This window comes from Haliotis cracherodii, unplaced genomic scaffold, assembly GCF_022045235.1.
Source record: "Haliotis cracherodii isolate W230 unplaced genomic scaffold, xgHalCrac1.p SCAF_5, whole genome shotgun sequence".
NCBI classification, from domain to species: Eukaryota; Metazoa; Mollusca; class Gastropoda; order Lepetellida; family Haliotidae; genus Haliotis; species Haliotis cracherodii.
In genome coordinates this window covers 48,394,907-48,414,845 of record NW_027266308.1, presented here as the reverse complement: position 1 = coordinate 48,414,845, position 19,939 = coordinate 48,394,907, and the positions used below count along the sequence as shown (strand labels likewise).

At 41.8% G+C, this 19,939-nt stretch overlaps 1 protein-coding gene across 1 annotated transcript; it reads right to left on the bottom strand.

Moving 5' to 3' along the window:
- Positions 1 to 1,076: 1,076 nt before the first annotated feature.
- LOC139442426 (1-deoxypentalenic acid 11-beta-hydroxylase-like) lies at positions 1,077 to 17,350 on the bottom strand. Its single transcript, XM_071223239.1, has 10 exons — positions 17,169 to 17,350; positions 14,760 to 14,927; positions 12,371 to 12,488; positions 11,653 to 11,753; positions 10,582 to 10,723; positions 9,863 to 9,957; positions 8,746 to 8,851; positions 8,290 to 8,374; positions 5,625 to 5,826; positions 1,077 to 4,701 (listed from the first exon to the last, which is right to left on the bottom strand). Exons 2-10 carry the CDS (start codon positions 14,907 to 14,909, stop codon positions 4,573 to 4,575), a joined length of 1,128 nt encoding a protein of 375 aa, XP_071079340.1. The 5' UTR covers positions 14,910 to 14,927; positions 17,169 to 17,350; the 3' UTR covers positions 1,077 to 4,572.
- Positions 17,351 to 19,939: the final 2,589 nt, after the last annotated feature.

Here is a 19,939-nt window from a genome sequence, read left to right as displayed (position 1 = left end):
TATCAAGAGCAAGTGGAATTGCATTACAATTGCATTAACCCCATTATACATGATCTAGTTCGATTAAAATGTTAAGCTGTACTTTTTCATAGGACTAGTTTTTTTAACACACTTTAATAGATTGATGATCTTGTTGCATGTGTTATACAAATGTGTTATGTGTTCGGAATTTGAACATTGACACTATTTCCTATTTATGGTGCCCGAGAGTTAGATTGATTATCATGAGGGATTTTTCGTCTTGTGATCATCATCGCCATTGATTATGATTGGGATATCTTAAACCCCCATTTTGAACACCGGGTACTTAAGTTTTAGACGGATTACAAGACCAACTGAAAATTACCAAACCATCTCCAAAAGATCCTTATGCTTGCCGACTAACGGGATCCCAATTGCGTGGATCGATGCTCATGGTGTCAATCACTGGATTGTCTGATCCAGACTCGATTATTTACAGACCGTCGTCATATAGCTGGAATATTGCCGAGTGCGGCGTAAAACAACAAACCAATGAACCAACCAACAAAACGATACATCATCTGCAAATTGTGCCGTATTACTATTTAGAAGCAGGTCCTCGAAAATGTCATTGATCATGATATTGAACATTGGACTTTTGTGGGGTATCATTGTCTCCAAATCATGTCCTAGGCCTTGTAGACATCAAGAAGGACACACACATACCACTGTGTGTTCATAGCTTTCGGCCATGGGAGCCGTGCCAATTCACAGAAGGTACACAAAGTACGTGATATACACTTCCAGTTATTCGGACATTCATTTTCGTGGAAGTCTCGGTGGCTGAGTGGGTTATATCGCTGACTTTGAGTGCTGCCGATGAGGTGCCTCACTCAGTGTGGGTTCGAATCGTGGACTCCCCCACCCCCCTCACACTAGGTATTCTACACTCACTTACCATTAAGGTAATATAGATAATACTGCCAATATAAACCAACATTATTGATAATTATCAATGCCTATGGGTCGGGACAGTGAATCCCGGCGCCTTAAAAGTTGATGCATATGTGTTGGACTACCTGTGTTCCATTTGCCGAGAAATACACAACACTGAGTGCGATCAAGAATTTATTACAAATGTAATTCTACACAGATGTAAAAAAATAAATTGTTCACAAAGATGTGTTGAGCTTCATACCGTCCCATGACCTTGATGGATACTTTCATACAGCTATATTTCTTGTGCACAGTAATATAGTGGTCGCGGGATGTCTTGCTTGATAACGAAATGTACACGTCGGCAGTACTTATAACGATATAACGTGTTAGTAATAACAGGTTAGAAAATACACGTTACTGCACATACAACTTTCCACACAAGTTGTGGTGGCTCAGCTGTTGAATCGTTTTCTCAGAGGACTTTGTTGGTTCCTGATAATGTATGGATTCATATCCGTGGAATATTGCTAAATGCGGTGAAAAACCCTACTCACCCACTCCTAGTGAATAAGTATGAGTGAGTATGGTTTTACCCTGCTTTTAGCAATATTCCAGCAATATCACGGCGGGGGGCACCAGAAATGGGCTTCACACATAAATAGATGAAACAGGACGGAGGTGCTACCCTGGAGTTATCGAGTTTGGTTTAACGACGCTTCGACCATTATTCCGGTAACACAACAATCTCGTTAAAATAAGATATTAGTTCTCGCTACCGCTAAACAAAGATCTGAGGACATCCCATTAAGGGTCACGTCAGAACGACCTTTCATTTGACCAATCAGAGCGTCGCTTTCCAGATCATGAAAGTGACAGTCGGAATGTGATTTCTAATCATGCAACCTCGAAAACTTTTTACACGGGGTATTCCGAACGATAGTTACGGGGTTAACGACTGAATCCATACATTCTAGATCATCTATTAGCCATTCCAGAATGTTCTTTTGTTCAGGTTTCAAATTTTATTTCGAAGAGTAGTCGTCAATTTGAAATTAGTGCCGTAAAGCACGAGTAAGCTGCCTTCTGATTGGCCAATGTCGACTTCTTGTCAGTCATGCCATTGGTCGATCAAAGTTCGCGCAAGGTCGGTCTGACATGACCCGTAATGGGGTGTCCTCAAGTCTTTGTTTAGCGGTAACGGGAACTAAGATCTGATTTTAATGAGATTGGTAATACAACTGGGTGTCAGCTTAGTTGGAAAACCCAAAGAGATGCGGGTCCCAGGAATTCACAACTGTAGTGTAACCCACGACAACGGAATCTTAATCAAGGCGAACCAGGATACGAACCAATGTTCATAAGATCCTGGCAAGCCTGAGGGAAGAAACTCGAGACATTTTGGACACTCTGTTTACCTTAGAACATTTTACAGCACATTGGGTAATGTTCTGTGTACACGTGCCTAAAGACTTCAGCGTTAATTCAGTGAAACCCCGTTGTTCCAGGCCCCGTTTTAAGCGGATCCCCATCTTCCGGACAGTTACTGTTGTGAACCCTTAAATATGTACGACGGGATATTTCTCCATACCCATGATTCGCTTATCTGGAAATTTGTAAATCAGGACGATATCGCTTGGATTAGTACCGTGCGTTTTAACGGTGTTTCTTCTCTGTATAAATTGTTCTCTCAGTTCGATATTAAGTATAAATCTGGATTACATAGTTAGTTTGCACGTTTACCGCGTGCCCTTTTGAGAGCCACCGTTTCGATCTTCACAACCTTTTATCTTTAACACTCTTTCATGACAGCATACACAATTATTTGTAAATAATAATAATGATAATAATAATGTGCATATTCATAATTCGCCAAAACCATTCCCTAAGGCATGCTCAAAGCGCTACATTATTACCCCGGTCTATGAATCAGTGTGCACTCGTTTTTCATTCTCACCTCCCTGGGAAGTATACACCCAAAGATGCCTGTGAGGCGCAAGAAGGTTAACAGCCACATTACAATCTTATCCTACCGAGTAAACATTGCTGGGTGAACAAAGTCCCTTGCCCAAGGAGACACCACATGTGCTACATGTGCCTCTGTGTGGGGCAGGACCGAAGCCCTAGTAACTCTCAGGAGCCAAGCTGCTGAACCTGGTCACCCATCCAACTACTCTCCCAGGCCAACGTTCCTTCATGTCACCTGATTTGTGAACTGTAAACTGTGCGCTGAGCACAGTACCACGTGTATAGCGGTGAAACAAAATTAAATGAACAGTTCAAAGTCAGCCATCGAGCGTTCATCCGGGATGGTGCTTAATCCCGACACGAGTGCTATTTTGTTGCGTCACGTGTCTTCTTTCGCTTCTGTTCCCGTGCAAGATGTTTATAGACGTATTCAGGACACGTGTTTCTTTGGTCTCCCTGCCTTTGGGTATCGCTCGATGGCTTCGTCTTTCGAGGAGTTCCGATTTATCCTTAACCAATGAATTTTGCTCAGATTTAAAACGAAACAAAAAGTTCAAACGAAAACAAACAAATGTGCCCCTACATATACAAACCCACGTGAAATGAGAAGGTTATACGTCAATGAACTCAATTTGCATATTTTCTTATGGTTATTGACGCTATGTTGAATGTCGAACTGTATAGGTATATTGTTCAGGGACTGTTAAAGACACTTGAAATCTACAACGGCACATGTAATACATGCATCCCATTCACCTTCATTTGGCCTTTTTGTAACTTGGTTTACGGTTAATGTCCGTTAAAGATGCAGTTACTTGTAAGTTTAAGAAATTTTAGTCAGATGAAATAAAGAAAATACATAAGAAGGATTTATGACAAAGGGCTGCTCACCTCACAGTGACCTGTTCGAATTTTTTTTTTCTAAAATAAGTAAACATTTCGAGACAACCGAAAATTTGACACATCCGAATCGACTTATCAGATTCAAATTATGATAAATATATAAAAATTGAAGTTTAACGAGACCGGACAAGAGCGAGCAATCACTTCACCAGTATCCAACAGTATTCAAACAACAAAGGGACCTATAGACGTTTACGACTGCATGGAAAAGCTACAGTATCTACGAATTCTACAATCGTCCTTAACATTTCAAACAACAAAGGGACCTATAAACGTTTACGACTGCATGGAAAAGCTACAGTATCTACGAATTCTACAATCGTCCTTATCATTTCAAACAACAAAGGGACCTATAAACGTTTACGACTGCATGGAAAAGCTACAGTATCTACGAATTCTACAATCGTCCTTATCATTTCAAACAACAAAGGGACCTATAAACGTTTACGACTGCATGGAAAAGCTACAGTATCTACGAATTCTACAATCGTCCTTATCATTTCAAACAACAAAGGGACCTATAAACGTTTACGACTGCATGGAAAAGCTACAGTATCTACGAATTCTACAATCGTCCTTAAAATTCAAACAACAAAGGGGTCAAAAGACATTTACGACTGCCTGGAAAAGCTACAGTATCTAGCAATTCTAAAACAGTTCTTAGTCTAGATGATTCTGCAGATCTGGGAATCGTAACTTAGCGTGATTGGATGTATGTGTACAGAGGTAGAAAGAACAAAAATGATAAGCTTAATGATGTCGAATGTATCTTCCAAGGAGGCTGGACACCCGTTCCCGTGGTTACTATGCTTTATGCCAAGACGTTTCGTCGGCCTTTCCCAGCCTATCCGTATGCTGGTTCATGTGGACCATTGCCCACTTCTTCATCCATGGGCCCTGGATGGTCGTGTCGAACTCCTCCTCCTCGCCAACCTTGCACAGGAATTAAACGTGCATGAGTCAACTATGTGAGTCAATATATATACACGATGGGTAGGATTAATGTACAACGGTAACTATATAATGATGAGTAACTGACTGAGTGAGTGAGTTTGATTTAACGCTGATTTGGACAGTATTGCAGTTATATCACGGAGAGTCAGCTAAATGTGGTAGGAAAGGCCGAAGTGATTCAGGTCTCAGACGTTAACCACTTTGCACAACGAATTGCGGCGCCTCAGACGACTGAGCCACCCGTGACCCCATGTACCGAGGAAGCCAATGGAATAAACAGGAGTGAAGCCAATTAATTCGCAGTGAAAACAACGAATACTCATTTTTAGTATTCACCTGATAAAGGGGATTTCAAAACTTTTAAATGCATATCAAAGACATAACGTTCATAACATTTCAATTCCTAAACTGTGGTTTTTCTATAAAAAAAATAAACAAATAACTATTCTGTTCCCGAAAAATATTTCGTATAAAACCTACAGTGTGTATGCTGGATGTTCTGCGTAACATAACTGCAAGTTTGTTGTTTGTTTGTTGTTTAACGCCGCACTCAGCAATATTCCAGCTATATGACGGAAGTCTGGACTAGACAATACAGTGATTGACATCATGAGCATCGATCCAAGCAATTGGGATACAATGACATGCATCAACCAAGTCAGCAGCCTTATCGGCCGATCCTGTTAGTCGCCTTTTAGGGCATGCATAGGTTGTTGAATACCTAGTCTACCCCGGATCTTCACGGTCCGATCTAATTTGGTTGCATCCCAAGTCCATTTAGGGTAAACGAACCCGAGTTAAGGGAAGAACAATTTGAATATATATTTTTGTTCAACTTCTCACTAATGCCATACTTGAAAACGTGTAGCACGTTTTGAGGACATCGTCATTCTGAAACGTACTGGGTTTATTTTCGGAGCGTCTTGTTTTGCTTTCTTGTGCCTGTCCACTTCGTCGAACGAATCCCAGTTGATCACGTGATCAGGGTCTCCCGATGACCTCATGAGAATGCTGTCCTTGAGACCATAGAAGCCGACTGGCCTGTCCGGCCGCTGCCATCTGAGATCTATACTCCATCGGATGTCTTGGGAGAGATTCGGAAGGCTAGAAACAGATAGAGTGAGTAAGTGAAGGGTTGAGCTCCACTAAACATGTCGCCTACATCAGGGCCTGTCAGTTTAATGTGTGTGGACAGCCCAGTGTGACACAGGTCCGTCGGATGTCTTGGGAGAGATTCAGAAGGCTAGAAACAGATAGAGTGAAGGGTTGAGCTCCACTTAAAATGTCGCCTACATCAGGGCATATCAGTTTAATGTGTGTGGACAGCCCAGTGTGACACAGGTCCGTGGCGTTTACCAGATTGGTGCCGACAAACCAAGGATCATTATCGGGGAGAATATGATGTTCGAACCCAAGATCAGAGGATCCTGCCACAGGACGTTACTATGTACAACGTCTTCCGGGGCTTAAGACGACCAGATCACACATACATATGAACACCATCGTCAATATTTCACGTTTTGCATACACTACGTTCCTCATTACCCGTGAATTTATACGGCCCCTCTACTGCATAAATTGTGACACGTGCGATATTAGTCGCTAAATATTGCCGATGTAGCCTCATTCAGGAATCTAGCTGTACGTTGATTCGTAGGTTACAATAGCGACTGCACCGCATAGCGACCCCATGTATTGACGGTGATGGAGGAACGTACGTATGCAAACCCGTTAAGTACTGATGACCCCTGACTTGGCAGAGAGTCATTCGTGACCAACTCGTGTTATTCCGGGACAAGCTGAATAGCGACTCGTGCCCCTCTCGTGGCCATTTTTGCAACCGGGTTCCGTCTTAGCGCAAACGGGCATACCTAAAACAATTGTCAACTCGTTGCGCAATGGTTCACATATATTTCCCCATATATCATTTATATTTCAGATGCAATTAAAAGCACATCAGGACATGCGAAATTATGCAGTATGATTGAAAACATTTAACTGTGTCTTGGGTATATTTTTAGATGCAAGACATATGTAAAAACAGAAATTATTTCTGAGGGACTCTTTGACAAAGAACTTGAAATCATACGCGCATTCTGATTGGTTGTCGTTTTTTCGCACATAACATTCATCGATAGGGGGACGAGTCTTCTTGCAGGTTACGGAAAGGGGCGAGTGGTGACGAATGGGCAGAGAGTATGTCATCCCCTTGCAGTGACCCCTTGCGGCTCGAGACCGGAAGATATGAAAATATCTCATCTAGTAAGTTGGCCACCAGAGGAAAAGAGGCTTAGTTAAGATTTTCGTTCCCACTTTTTCCTGTATACCTATTTTTTTCTATTGCACGAAGGACGTATCTGCACACGATTTCCCACAGGTAGTAAGCTTGCACGTGTGTGCGTGAAGTTTTGCATCAAAATTGCATAAATTAAAGGGAAAATGCATAATTTGACAAAATTGGTTGAAACATTTTTATTAAGTCATTAAACTATTCAAATTATGTCTTTGATAACAACAGGTAATATGTTTGGTTATAAATATAAATATTATGCAGTAGAAAAGGGTTAAGGTATACAGGAAAATGTGGGAACGAAAATCTTGTGTTTGTCAAAAACTTTCGTGGAAGGGTCCCCGAATTGCAATTTCGTGGCTGTATCGTAATCCATTCGTAATTAATTCTTATGTTCCGTAACAGCTTCGAAATCGATTCTTTTGCATTCTTGGCTATTCTTACCGATTCGTGGCTCCCAACCTCAACCTTGTCCTCGATCCGAAAACATCCCCAAACAGCTACGAATGTCCCGAGTCAACTACGAATCATGTAAGAATTAAGTAACTACATTCGGGATATTCGTCACCTAGTCGTAGGTGATTCTTAAAATTCGTGTATGATCCGTTCATGAATCTTGTAATTCGTACATGTTTATAACCCATTCCTGGTATTCTTCATATTTTTCAACCCGATTAGCCACGAAAGTTTGCATTATTGCGCGAATCATCACGAAAGTTTCCGATTCGGGGCGATTCGGGATATTCGTGGTCCTAGTGAAAAGGCGGGAATTATTAACGGCAAGCTTAGGTTGCTGCAGACCTATTCTCTACCCGAAACTTCACAGGTCTTCCTAACTGTCCCACGTATATCAGTTTACTTGACCCTTTTAACAACGGTATATGGAAAAAGCTAACGGTTTTAGTATTTTATCTAATGAAAAGTTGTCACATTTTTAGCAATCGTGCATTTGTGTTTAAGACCGTTTTTTTCTGTACACTCTTAGTTATCTGCATCATCTCTCATGTGTAATTGGATACATCTGGTGCCTCTCGTGACTGATGGAGTGGCTTGAGCATGTTTTATCTTTGTCTTACTTATTGTATATATGCCCAGTGCAGGACATAAATACAAGTAAACCATCTGGGACATAAATAAACCATCTATCTGTCATTAAAACACGAAGAAACAGAGAAACACAACAGAGAAATCAGTAACTGGCTACGATGCCAAGCATGGGATGCTGGAATCAGAAGGGGGTAATGTTAGCAGTAATGCAACCTTGAACAGAGGCATACCTCCTGTGTGGAATAACGTTGTTGAAAAGAAGGAAGCCTCCATAGGGGACGGGGCAGGTCAGCAGGTCCTTCTTCAGGTCAACGCCTGCGTCAACAGAGAACGGGGCCATCAACGTTGTGATATGTTCACATGGTCAAGAAACAGGTCAATCTGATATAACGCAGGTTCGACACAATGAATGCCAGTGGATTGTCTGGTCCAAACTCGATTATTTACAGATCGCCGTCATGTAGCTGGAATATTGCTGAGTGCGGATACGATGACATGCATCAACCAACTCCACGACTACCCTATCCTGTCAGTTGCCTCTTACGACAAGCATGGGTTGCTGAAGATCATTTCTAACCCGGATCACAGGTACAATCAGCTGGTTCTCGCCTCTCTATGCTCATCGTCAACTTATATTGTGACATGAAGAGACGGAGCCCAGTTTGTGAAAATAACATGATGATTACCCAGAGATTTCTCCATTTCCTCTTCTTCCAGCATGACATACCACGTGCCACCATAGCAACACTGATGAGTGGCTATCTTTCCTCTGCGGTGACCCCCTACTGCAACCTGCGCCCAGAAACAGAGCATCATAAGTGAACTTTGAATGAGGATTAATGCTGACATGTTTATTTAATGCGTCAAATTCATCATTTTGGTTCCATGCGTTCCTTAAAACAACGCTAAATGGATTTAGTGTGCAGTTGAAGTCTCACCTCGCTGGGGAGTATACAACTCAAGCTGCCTTATCATGACACTACCATCTCACCCTACCTGGTACCCAGTCACTGATGGGTGAACAGATGCACATTTTGAAAATAGTTAGCTGCCTAAGGTGAGTGAGTGAGTGAGTTGGGTTTAACGCCGCCTTTAAGAGTATTCCAATAATATAGCGGCGTGTCAGCTAAATGTGGGGGGAAAGCCCGAAGTGATGCAGGTCTCAGACGTTTAACACTTCGGTGAAACCCACGAGCACGGGTATGGTGCTGACAAACCTAGAAACATTATTAGGGCGAACCGGGACTCGAACCCACAATCATAGGTTTCTAGCGTGTCCAAGGGACGCAACTCTGCACAGCGAATCGCGACGCCTTAGACGACTGGGCAACCCGTGCCCCCCAGCTGCCTAAGGAGGCCCCCATATGTAACATGTGTTTTAGTATATGGCAAGACCGAAACCCTAGAAACTCACATGAGCTGAGCTTGTCGAATATGGTCACCTACTTTTCAAAAATCACGAGACTCATACAGTCCATATAGTGCTGTGGACACATTCTAACTTGGATCAGAAGTGCATTCATATATGAGAGGGATGCTTGAAAGTAAAGAGGTACCCAATTTCATTATTTTAATCCGAAGATCAGTTTCCAGTGCCACATGCACACATAAATGGCCCACATTTGGGCATTAAACAAAGTGTCAAATTTGACTACATGACTACTGTGGTGTGACGTTCATGTCTACTTATTCAGGGTATCAATTTGGCGGTTTTGACAACCTGGACGTTAAGGAAAGGAGTGACTAGGAAATAACTGAAAATGAGTCTTTTGGCATGACGAGCCCCCTTTAAAACTGCAGTACCTGCAAACACCCGTTCTCCTCGGTAGTGTCCAGCAGTGGGATCCAGGCTGTAGGCTGGAGGACCTCATACGAATCATTGTCCAGGTATGCACAATCTACAGGTATCAACAAACTTAATATAGTCAACCCTGTTTAATATGGATACTTCACATAATGAACACTAAGGACTTACTCTAATCCCTGCATTTGGTCAAAATTAAATTAACAGTTAAAAACATTCTATTTTTATATTGTCTGTGAAATAAAAACGAGAGATAACTGTTTGTTTTTAATTAAAAGTCAAACATAACTTCCCTCCTCGCTGCGGTTACCATATCCCTACATATGTTCGGTATCAGTTGGGATACGGATCAACATCAAGGGATACGGATCGCCCTGTTAGACGGTCGAATTTATGCCAATGACTTCCTGAAGCACCACTCTCCAATTATATATACATTATTTCATCGATAGTGCACTCTGAATAATGATTCCAAAAAGCATTCTCGTTTACCAAAACAAGATGGCCACCCCTACGAAAACACCAACTGGATTCCTTATTCAGACTTCAATTTCGGTGAAATAAAGTACACGTACTTAAAATGAACTAATTAAAAGCCATTGGGATGTGGATTTAAAAAAATAGGAGATTTCGTGTTTTCGGAGGTTTCGTGTTTCTTGTGGTCTTCCAGCTTGTATTGGTAGCTTCTCTCAAGACATGTCTAGTGCTCTATAGATACCTTGGTGCCAGGGAACTGTTGTAGCCTCGTTCTGGGGTGTTTTTGTGCGCAGATTCCACACCGGATGTCCTGCAATGTCGGGGCCAATCAGTTGCTCGATCACATTGAGCAAGCGGTCGTTAGACCACAGATTTCGAAATGCCTGTCATGTACAAAGCAAAGCAAACTGTAAGATATTAAATCAATATTCTGCTTTCTTCTCTGATCAGCAATCCCTACAAGGATGCATATTATGACGTTCTATCTTTCTTTTTTCCGTTCTTTTCTTTAACGCCGCATTCCAGCTATAAAACAACGACCTGTAAATAATCGTGTCTGGACCAGGCCATCCAGTGATTGACATCATGAGCATCGATTTACGGAATCAAACAAGTCAGTTCGTTGCACGTTTGCTGTGTTTATGCTTAGAACATACTAACTTAAACATCTTTAGTTACTGCGAATCAATGGCGAAGAATATCCAATGCATTATTAACCCATTCCATTATGTTGAGAGTCCTGTGCCCTTTCTCTGCCACACCTTCGGCTTGAGGCCGAATGACATGACGTCAAAAGTGTCTGTTCAATTAAACTGCATTCACGAGCCAGGGACATGATGTTCTTAGACAGCATGTCCCAAACTAAGCTTTAGTGGCGAATGCTTTCAGGATACTTAACATAATCATGGAGTATGTTTTCGTTTGTTTGTTTGTTTGTTTGTTGTTTAACGCCACACTCAGCAATATTCCGGCTATATGGCGGCGGCCTGTAAATAATCGAGTCTGGACCAGACAATCCAGTGATGGACATAATGAGCATCGAACCACACAATTGGGATCGATGACATGCATCAACCAAGTCAGCGAGCCTGACCACCCGATCCCGTTTGTCGCCTCTTACGACAAGCATAGTCGCCTTTTACGGCAAGCATGGGTTGCTGAAGGCCTAGTCTACCCCGGAATCTTCACGGGTCTGTGTGAGGATGTGACGGGGAGGGAGAGGTACTCAGTTTCTGATTGATGGAGGTGAACACAACTAATGGCCTGCATCATAAAGCGTGTGTCATCTAATGATCATGAATAGTTTACTCACTGGAGGGAGCTTGCCCAGCTTATGCAGGAGGATGTTTGCACCTGGGAAATCCTTCTCCACCTGGGTCAGTCTTTGAAAGAGACCTAGGTCCTTGTATGTATCTACCAACAGAACATAAGGCGAATATAGCAATGAGTGACAACAGCGTAGTGTGAATACAGAATAGGGTGAATACAGCACAGAGTGAATACAGGATAGGGTGAATACAGAATAGGGTGATAACAGTATAGGGTGAGTACAGCATAGGTTAATAACAGCATGGGGCGAATATAGCATTGGGTGATAACAGAATAGGGTGAATACAGCATAGGGTGAATACAGAATAGGGTGATAACAGCATAGAGTGATAACAGCATAAGGTGAATACAGCATAGGGTGAATACAGCATAGGGTGAATACAGAATAGGGTGATAACAGCATAAGGTGAAAACAGAATAGTTTGATAACAGCATGGGGCGAATATGGCATTGGGTGATAACAGCATAGGGCGATTACAGCATAGGTTGATGGAGGATAGAACTCAGAATGAATGAAATAACATTGACAAAACATCACCATACATATACAGATACCTTTGCAAAAATAAAACAAATGAAAGTAAAACAGACTTTTTATCTGCATCAGGAACGTTTAATCACCAATAGAACGAGTGTACAAATAATTCACAAGGTTTATCCACTTCATTTCGAAACATGGTCACTCACACAAAGGAACCAACCTGTGATTTTCCCTGCCTTGAACAGCCACTGGACCAGATCTTCTATAAGGACCTCTATAGCGGTACGGCAGGGGTCCAACTCCTCTCGTGTGAAAAAGTCCTCAACAAGTACATATCCCTAAAATAGAAAAAGAACATCAACTTATCCGTAGTTCGAGACCAGCGGCGTGCTGGACCCGTGGGTTAGGACCCTGGCAACCTATGCCAATCGCAAGGGGCGGCTCAATGGATCGGGTGATCAGGCTCGGTGATGGCATGTCAACGCATCCGACGTTGTTCATAATATTAATTACAGAAGTGTACAGATAGTCGTCATTTAGCTGTAATGTTGTGAGTGCGGCGTTATTCTGCAAACACGTGTGCGCATGCATATAAGACTATGATTGGTTGGTTGGTTGGTTGGTTGTTTGTTTTACGCCGCACTCAGCAATATTCCAGCTATATGACGGCGGTCTGTAAATAATCGAGTCTGGACCAGACAATCCAGTGATTAATATCATGAGCATCGATCCATGCAATTGGGATCGATGACATACATCAACCAAATCAGCGAGCCTGACCACGCGATCCCGTTAGTCGCCTTTTACGACAAGCATAGTCGACTTTTACGGCAAGCATGGGTTGCTGAAGACCTATTCTACCCCGGATCTTCACGGGTCTATAGGACTATGAAACTCATGAGAATTGCAGTGACCCTACAGCTAAATGTACATGTGGTCGGGCGTCTTTTTACTGCATACCAACAAGAAAATGTATGCTAATCAACAATGGAAACGCCAGGAACCCTCCTGCAGCCCTACTGCCGGCAGCTAGGTGTTTGGATATTTATTTATTTTATATTATATAAAGATTTTAGCTGATTTATGCACAAAAAAACTAGTCGTTTCCTTTGAAGTAATGTTTGTGGTAAAAGCTATTTATCATGCTTTCAATCACTGGTTTGTGTGGTCTGGCCACAATTATTGACATGTAGTCGTGAAATAGCTGGAGTATTGCTGAACGCAGCGTTGAAGATATTCACTCATCACTAGTACAATACAATATTATATTCTGATTATTTCGCACAAACAAAAAAGAACTTTTGATTGATGCGCTACATGTAATAATACGTCCGAATATCTTATGTGGCTTATACGATAGCGACAGCCATATGTAAAACGCAACATCTGAAAATAAATAAAATACATGAGCTCCTTTTTAACAGTGTACTCTCTCCGGGGACCACGAGTAATTCCTGGATTAAATAGATCATAATTATGCCAACACAATTGTGAGAAGTGAAACGGATCAGGCAGTCAGGCTCGGCATCTTGGCTTGTTGCGCGTGAAAATCCAACACCAACGGCGTTGGGTGTTGCTCATAACATCAATCACTGGTTCGTGTGTTGCAGACTTGATTATTTTCAGGCCGTAGTGAAACGGCTCCATTATTGCTGGCAACGTCGTTGAACACGGAGCAAAGAAAACACGGACACTAAAGTGATTGAGGCGTTGTAAAATCCTGCACAAGAACTCGATGCAGGCCAGAGCTTAATTCTATGAATTTCCTTATAAAATAAAAAAAAATGCTACGGGTTATTTTTTAACAGTGACTAATTCAAAAAGTGTATAATAATGATGAATCATAATAATGAACGAAAGGATATCACCTTCAGAAATGTAGAACACTTGGAATCAACCATGCAAATAAATGGGAAATATCATCTTTGAATAGACCGTACAATTAAGTTGTAATAGCTTTAACACTGCCGTGGTGCAAAAGCATTATCTGTCCTTAAACGTTCCATTCCCCTATTATGCTTGTATTCTCTTATCATTTAAGGGGTTCAAAGCATCATACAAACATGAAGCGGACCTAAAATAATCTTTTCACACAAAACACGTTTTCTTCTGAGAAATATATTCCAGGTTATATATTACGAACACAAGGCTATGTAAACTCCACAGTGCCGGCTTCAGTCAGCTTCCAGATTTATTGGTCACTTTCCTGAGTAAAGATTAATGAACTACCTGCGATTACCACATAAATTTGCATGATGGTGATGAAAACCTAAGTGAGTGAAGTTTGTGTTATGCAAGAGTAATGTGTTATTGTATATAATACACACGCACACATCTTTTGTACGTTCGATTTGTTTTTGTATCTGTTATTGTTGTTGTTCTTGGTGGGGGTGGGGAGGGTCTGTTCTTTCCAATCAGGCGAAGGCTTTGCTGGGGCGAACGGGACAGAACAAACATCTCAAAACTAAATCTTGAAGTAAATGGTTACTATAGACATATATTTCCTGGGTTTTTTTTAATTCCAGTATTTTAATTTTCTTAAACACGACTTAAAGGTGGCAGGTGGACCTCTTACACAAGTAGGTCTGACTTTATCTTAAGCAACAAACCTTTTCAAAGAATTGTTTTATCATTGTCTCCGAGAGTTGCCCCGGTTTCTTCCGATCCGGCTGTTTAGGCATTGTGTTGAATACTTCCGGGAAAGGCGTGTCGACTTGTCCCGGGTAACGAGGGGGTACGACTTCTGTCTCCGCCGACATACTGTTACAATGTGTTATCTGGAACGGAAGACAACATAAATTGGTAGTGGAGAAACAAATAGAGCTGCTCCAAAAGCAAGCAACAAAGTCACAACTAACAGGTCATAATAGAAATGGAATTGTGTTCTCAACATTCAGAAGATAATCTCAGCTGTATCTATAAGTGGCATTTTAGAAGCTGTAGCAACAATGAAGACAGGCATGACTTCAACTCCTAAACCTTCTTCGTGTCTGTGTAACCCCGTGAGGGGTTTTCGAAAAGGTTGAATTCGCCCATAGACCGCATTAGCTTAAATGTAATCCTTTGCAGTCTGGTTTACAACGATTGTAAACCCTCCTCTGAATCTGCAATGATTGATTGTCAACCCTCCTACAAGGATTTATTAATACTTCTATACATATATAATTGTACTTTGTGTTTCAAACTTCCGATGTTCTAAAATCGAAGACAAGAAACGAAAGTTGTCATTATGAATGACGAGAATCGAACCTGCAACCTTGCATATCGTGTTTAGTTATGTAACCAACTGTTTTCCCACTGAGCCACTAGGGCAGGTGATGAAAAGTTGTTCAATTTGGCATGTTATGAATTCAGTTGATCCATGCTGCATGTGGTTTTTCTCTCGCACGCTTTGATCGAATTCCTTTTATACCGCGACACAGTGTATTGTTTCACAATAAGGTATATCGATGTTTTATCATCTTGTGTTTTTTTAAGTAAGGGAAACCTTTACCTTAACCTTCGATCCTTAACGTATTCTTTAAATGCGACTTTTTCGATACAGGTGCTGGAACATACGGCGAATCGTACACTGAATTAAAGAAGTTGAAATACTTAATCAATTCTGTCCTTATTAAATTCTTAGGGTTTGGGAGTTGTGCAGTTTCTATTTTGATGTTTTATTTATTTGCTGGGGTGGGGTGGGACGTACCAACAGGAACCTGTTGTTATTTGTCTGTATTGTAAATTAAGTCCTCGATCACATGTCACTCACAAATCGTCATGTGGGTTGTTTTTTTTAATTAAAACGTTTTCGATACAACTTGTTATTGGGTGACCAGGCTGCATTAAAATAAAATAAAATTTTAAAATCGTGGGTATGATCAATAAGAAATTGGTCTAATTTATGTTTCGTATAAGTAATCATGTATGTACCCTTATCACTGACTTTAATAATGGGACGATTAGCCCCAAGTTACAGGCAGAATAACCAAGATGACTGTAAATAAACGATGAACGGTTGATGCGATACGGTGACAGGAGCGTCCATTTCAGTCACTCTGACGTTGCATAACAGGCAGCTCACCCGTACATGAGCCTGCACTGCTTGCCATGGTCGCTAACCCACCTGCGGCATCAATATGTGTTGACAGCAATGTCATCACTTAGATAGATAGCTTTAAGTTACATAACTCAGCGTGTACAATCTGTAATCTACCTTTCAGAACCTTATCTCCTCCAAGTGCCTAGAATGAAGGTCAGGAGTATTTTAGGTGTCTCGCCTGCCGACAGGCAATAACAGAATATTTTACCGACCTCGACACACAATGCCCTCGATGCTCCTTGGACCCGATCATTTCACCCAGTCAAGCCTGTAAGGCAAACCTAACTGGGCTAGTGGTTGGTGTTATAGCGGGGGAGGATTCTTTTATTTAAGCAAGTGTCGTCGGATATATTAAATACTACTTTAGTACTATTAATATTCCGCATTTATCTCCAATTGTTTCCTTTCACGTGCGGTCCTTCTCTCACTCTCAAATACTCCTGGTTGTCTTCCCAGCACTTTCTCGTGCGCATACCCGGGGTGTCCCGTGGGCACTTTCAAATGTTGAAACGCCACAGTTGAGGAGAGACTTTCAAGCTCCGTGCTGCCAACCCCCTATCGATACGCGGGATTTCGGGAGGTGTGTGTGTGTGTGTGTGTGCGCGAGATGGCACCCTAAGACCCGCCCATACGCTCAAAGAGGCGGGCCGTCGATATGCGGCTTTTATTTCGGGATACTAATTTACTAACATTGTTCTTGAGGTCGGAGTGACGTGCAATGCAAACCACAACCCGGAAACATTTTCCTAACTGATCCCCGCAGTTTGATACCTAGGTTAAACATGTGCACAGACAGTAGCGCAATGCCAAAGTTGTTGGTTGCAGCAGAGACCATATATCGGTTTATGGTCTCTGTTGGTTGTCACTAGTTTTCATAACTAGGTAGATATGCGTGTTAACAATAACGACAGGACGACGGTCGATAAAAAAATACCTGCTTATTTGTTCCAATCCCACACCGCTTGTCAACAAATTCCACTTTCCAATGAAAATTAACGGAAGCCAAATAACCGAGGCTCAAGTGGTGTGTAGCAGATGACCCGGTTCTGTGAAGCAAATGCGAAGGAACTATAGTGTTTACAAGCCTCCGCCAGCTGACAACTTGTGTTATTCCGGGACAGGCCGAATAGCGAAGGTTACGGAAAGGGGCGAATGCGCCAGCTGGGACCATTCAGCACAACTCGTGTCTTTTCGTGAACATTCGATATATTTCGTTATACATACGCATTCGTGACCAACTCGTGTTATTCCGGGACAAGCCGGATCTTCTTGCAGGTTACGGAAAGGGGCGAGTGGTGACGAATGATACATACACATACATTTAGATTCCGCATTTGGATCCTCCTGGGCATGCTTTATATTCTCGGTTTGAACTCCGTTTCAGGTGACGGATTGTGAACTATGTACTAAGAAGGGTTTTTTACACGACGCAGATATGTCTGTCCAGGACCCACACATGTATAGAATTCACGCAGAAAAACAAAAACATTGCATCCTGACGGACACACATAATATATTCATTCTACCCAGTTCTGAACGAAGTTCCTGCAATAAAGTAATTATGTAATCTTATATCCCCCTACATGACTTCATTACTTCACAGGACCCTATATATTTCCGGTAGGTATTCGTAAAATTATTTATTGGGGGTCCGCTGTAGCCCTAGATTTGTAGGTCAAGGTAAAATACTGAGAACTATTTGTAAGTCGTAAGGTTACTCCGGTGCAATTTCCACAGGTCTTGACACAAAGGATAGTGCGTAACAATGTGCGAGTTCAGTTGAGACTCGAGTAAGCACTTGAATACACACAGCATGTTCATATTTAGGTAAAAAATGAAGGCCTGATTGGTTTCACCATCAATTTGGATGTTTTTAGGAGTGGGGGTGGGGGGATATCTTTAAAATGAATTATTCTCACGTTTTAGTCAAACTCAACATATATGATTGGTTAAATTAGCTCTCTCACGTTTTGAAGTAGTGACCACGCCCCACCCCACCCGAAGTAAATTTGAAACATATAACATCTCTAATACACATGGAGATTTTCAAAATCCTTATAGCAGGATTAAACTCATATGTACTTTCCAGGAACAAGAACTGATTTAAGGAACAATTCAGTCTTACCCTGGACCTCAGTATTACCTACTGTTTACGATATGTGTTTTCAGTTTACAGTTAAACTAACATCTAGCCTCTGATATGAAACTATTTTGTAGACAAAAACGGTAAATTATCGTAATACAATATAATAAATAGGAACCTGTTAAATATGTTAAAACATGTTAAATAACGGACATTGAGTTTGGCGATTTCAGGCGAATAACTATTATAATATTAAAACCCTTCTCATACATCATACATTTTACATCGATCATTGAATACATATATTGTATCTTCACATTGTTAGCTGACTCTTAAATGAGGCAGGACAAATAAATAACATTATGTGTGGCTAGGAGGTATCTCATTTAAAACAATGACTCCAAAATTAGAATATAATGTGTGTACTAAGCAATAACTCTTGTTGCACTCGAAGTTCTACACGAAGAGCATATTTACAGATATTTGACCTCTCGACCCAACTGACCTTCCACACCCCATATTATCTAAACGGTCACTGTTTGCGCCAAGGTGAGTATGGAATACTGTAAGGGACATTCTCGCGATCTCGCATTTTCGCCATCTCGACCTTTGGAAACGAGCTAAATATGAAAAAAAAAACACGAGAACGCGAGATTTGGCCAAAATATCGCGATCTCGCATTCTCGTGTTTTTGATACATAGCACTTTTAATCAAAAGTCGACAACGCGAGAATTCGACATTTGGACATGATGAAAAATCACGCAATCTCGACTTGTCAAATAAGGCCACAAAAACAAAATCGCGAGAACGCGAGAATGCGACATTTCATTTTCTCGCTATCGCGCGTTCTCGTATTCTCGCGTTTTAGACGCTGTCAGTGCGCATGCGTAACATCATAAGGTCAAGGCGCATGCGCACATTAGTAGTCTGGTGGTCATGCTTCTTCCATGCTCTTCATTCTCCAAGTAGCATTTAGAAAATGTATGACTTGAGCTTGAAAATGCTATGTAATTTACATAAACAAAGTCCCATGTAGAGTAGAGTAGAGTCCTCTCCCTTTAGTACAGTTCAGTTGCAGTTGTTGGCCTTGGTCGCACGTCATTCAGCCATCTCGTCCCACAGGAGCTCAATGGGATTTACTTCGGGACTGAGGTCAGACCACTGCATGGTTCTGATGTCATTCCGCCAACCCTACAGATGACCGATCACGTAGTGGGAGACCAAGGGTCACCACCCGACGTCATTATCGTCAGATTGTGCGACAGCATCTTCAAGATCGTTTTGTTACTGCTGCGGAAACTGCTCGACAGACCTTGGGGACACACCAGCGACACATAAGTGCGAACACCGAGCTTCGACGATTGACGAGCAGACACCTCCACTGTCACAGGCTACACCGAGGACCCCATTCTGACACCAAGTCATCGCCGGGACCTTCTTCAGTGGGCAACACGGCACCCGCATTGGCGACACCAGCAGAGGAGAAGAATACTCTTTTCAGACGAGAGCCGTTACTGTATCTCAACAGCAGATGACAGAGAGAGAGAGAGACAGAGAGTCTGGCGACGCCGTGGGAAACGTTATTCGGATGCTTGTGTTGTTGAGAGAGACTCGTGGGGTG

Excerpts from the sequence above, each read along its gene's own strand:
- LOC139442426 (XM_071223239.1), bottom strand. The coding sequence starts at position 14,909 with ATGTCGGCGGAGACAGAAGTCGTACCCCCTCGTTACCCGGGACAAGTC. Across the intron at positions 9,958-10,581 it reads AACAGTTCCCTGGCACCAAG|ATTGTGCATACCTGGACAAT; the intron begins GTATCTATAGAG and ends TGATACCTGTAG. Across the intron at positions 5,827-8,289 it reads AACGTTATTCCACACAGGAG|CCTTCCGAATCTCTCCCAAG; the intron begins GTATGCCTCTGT and ends ATCTGTTTCTAG.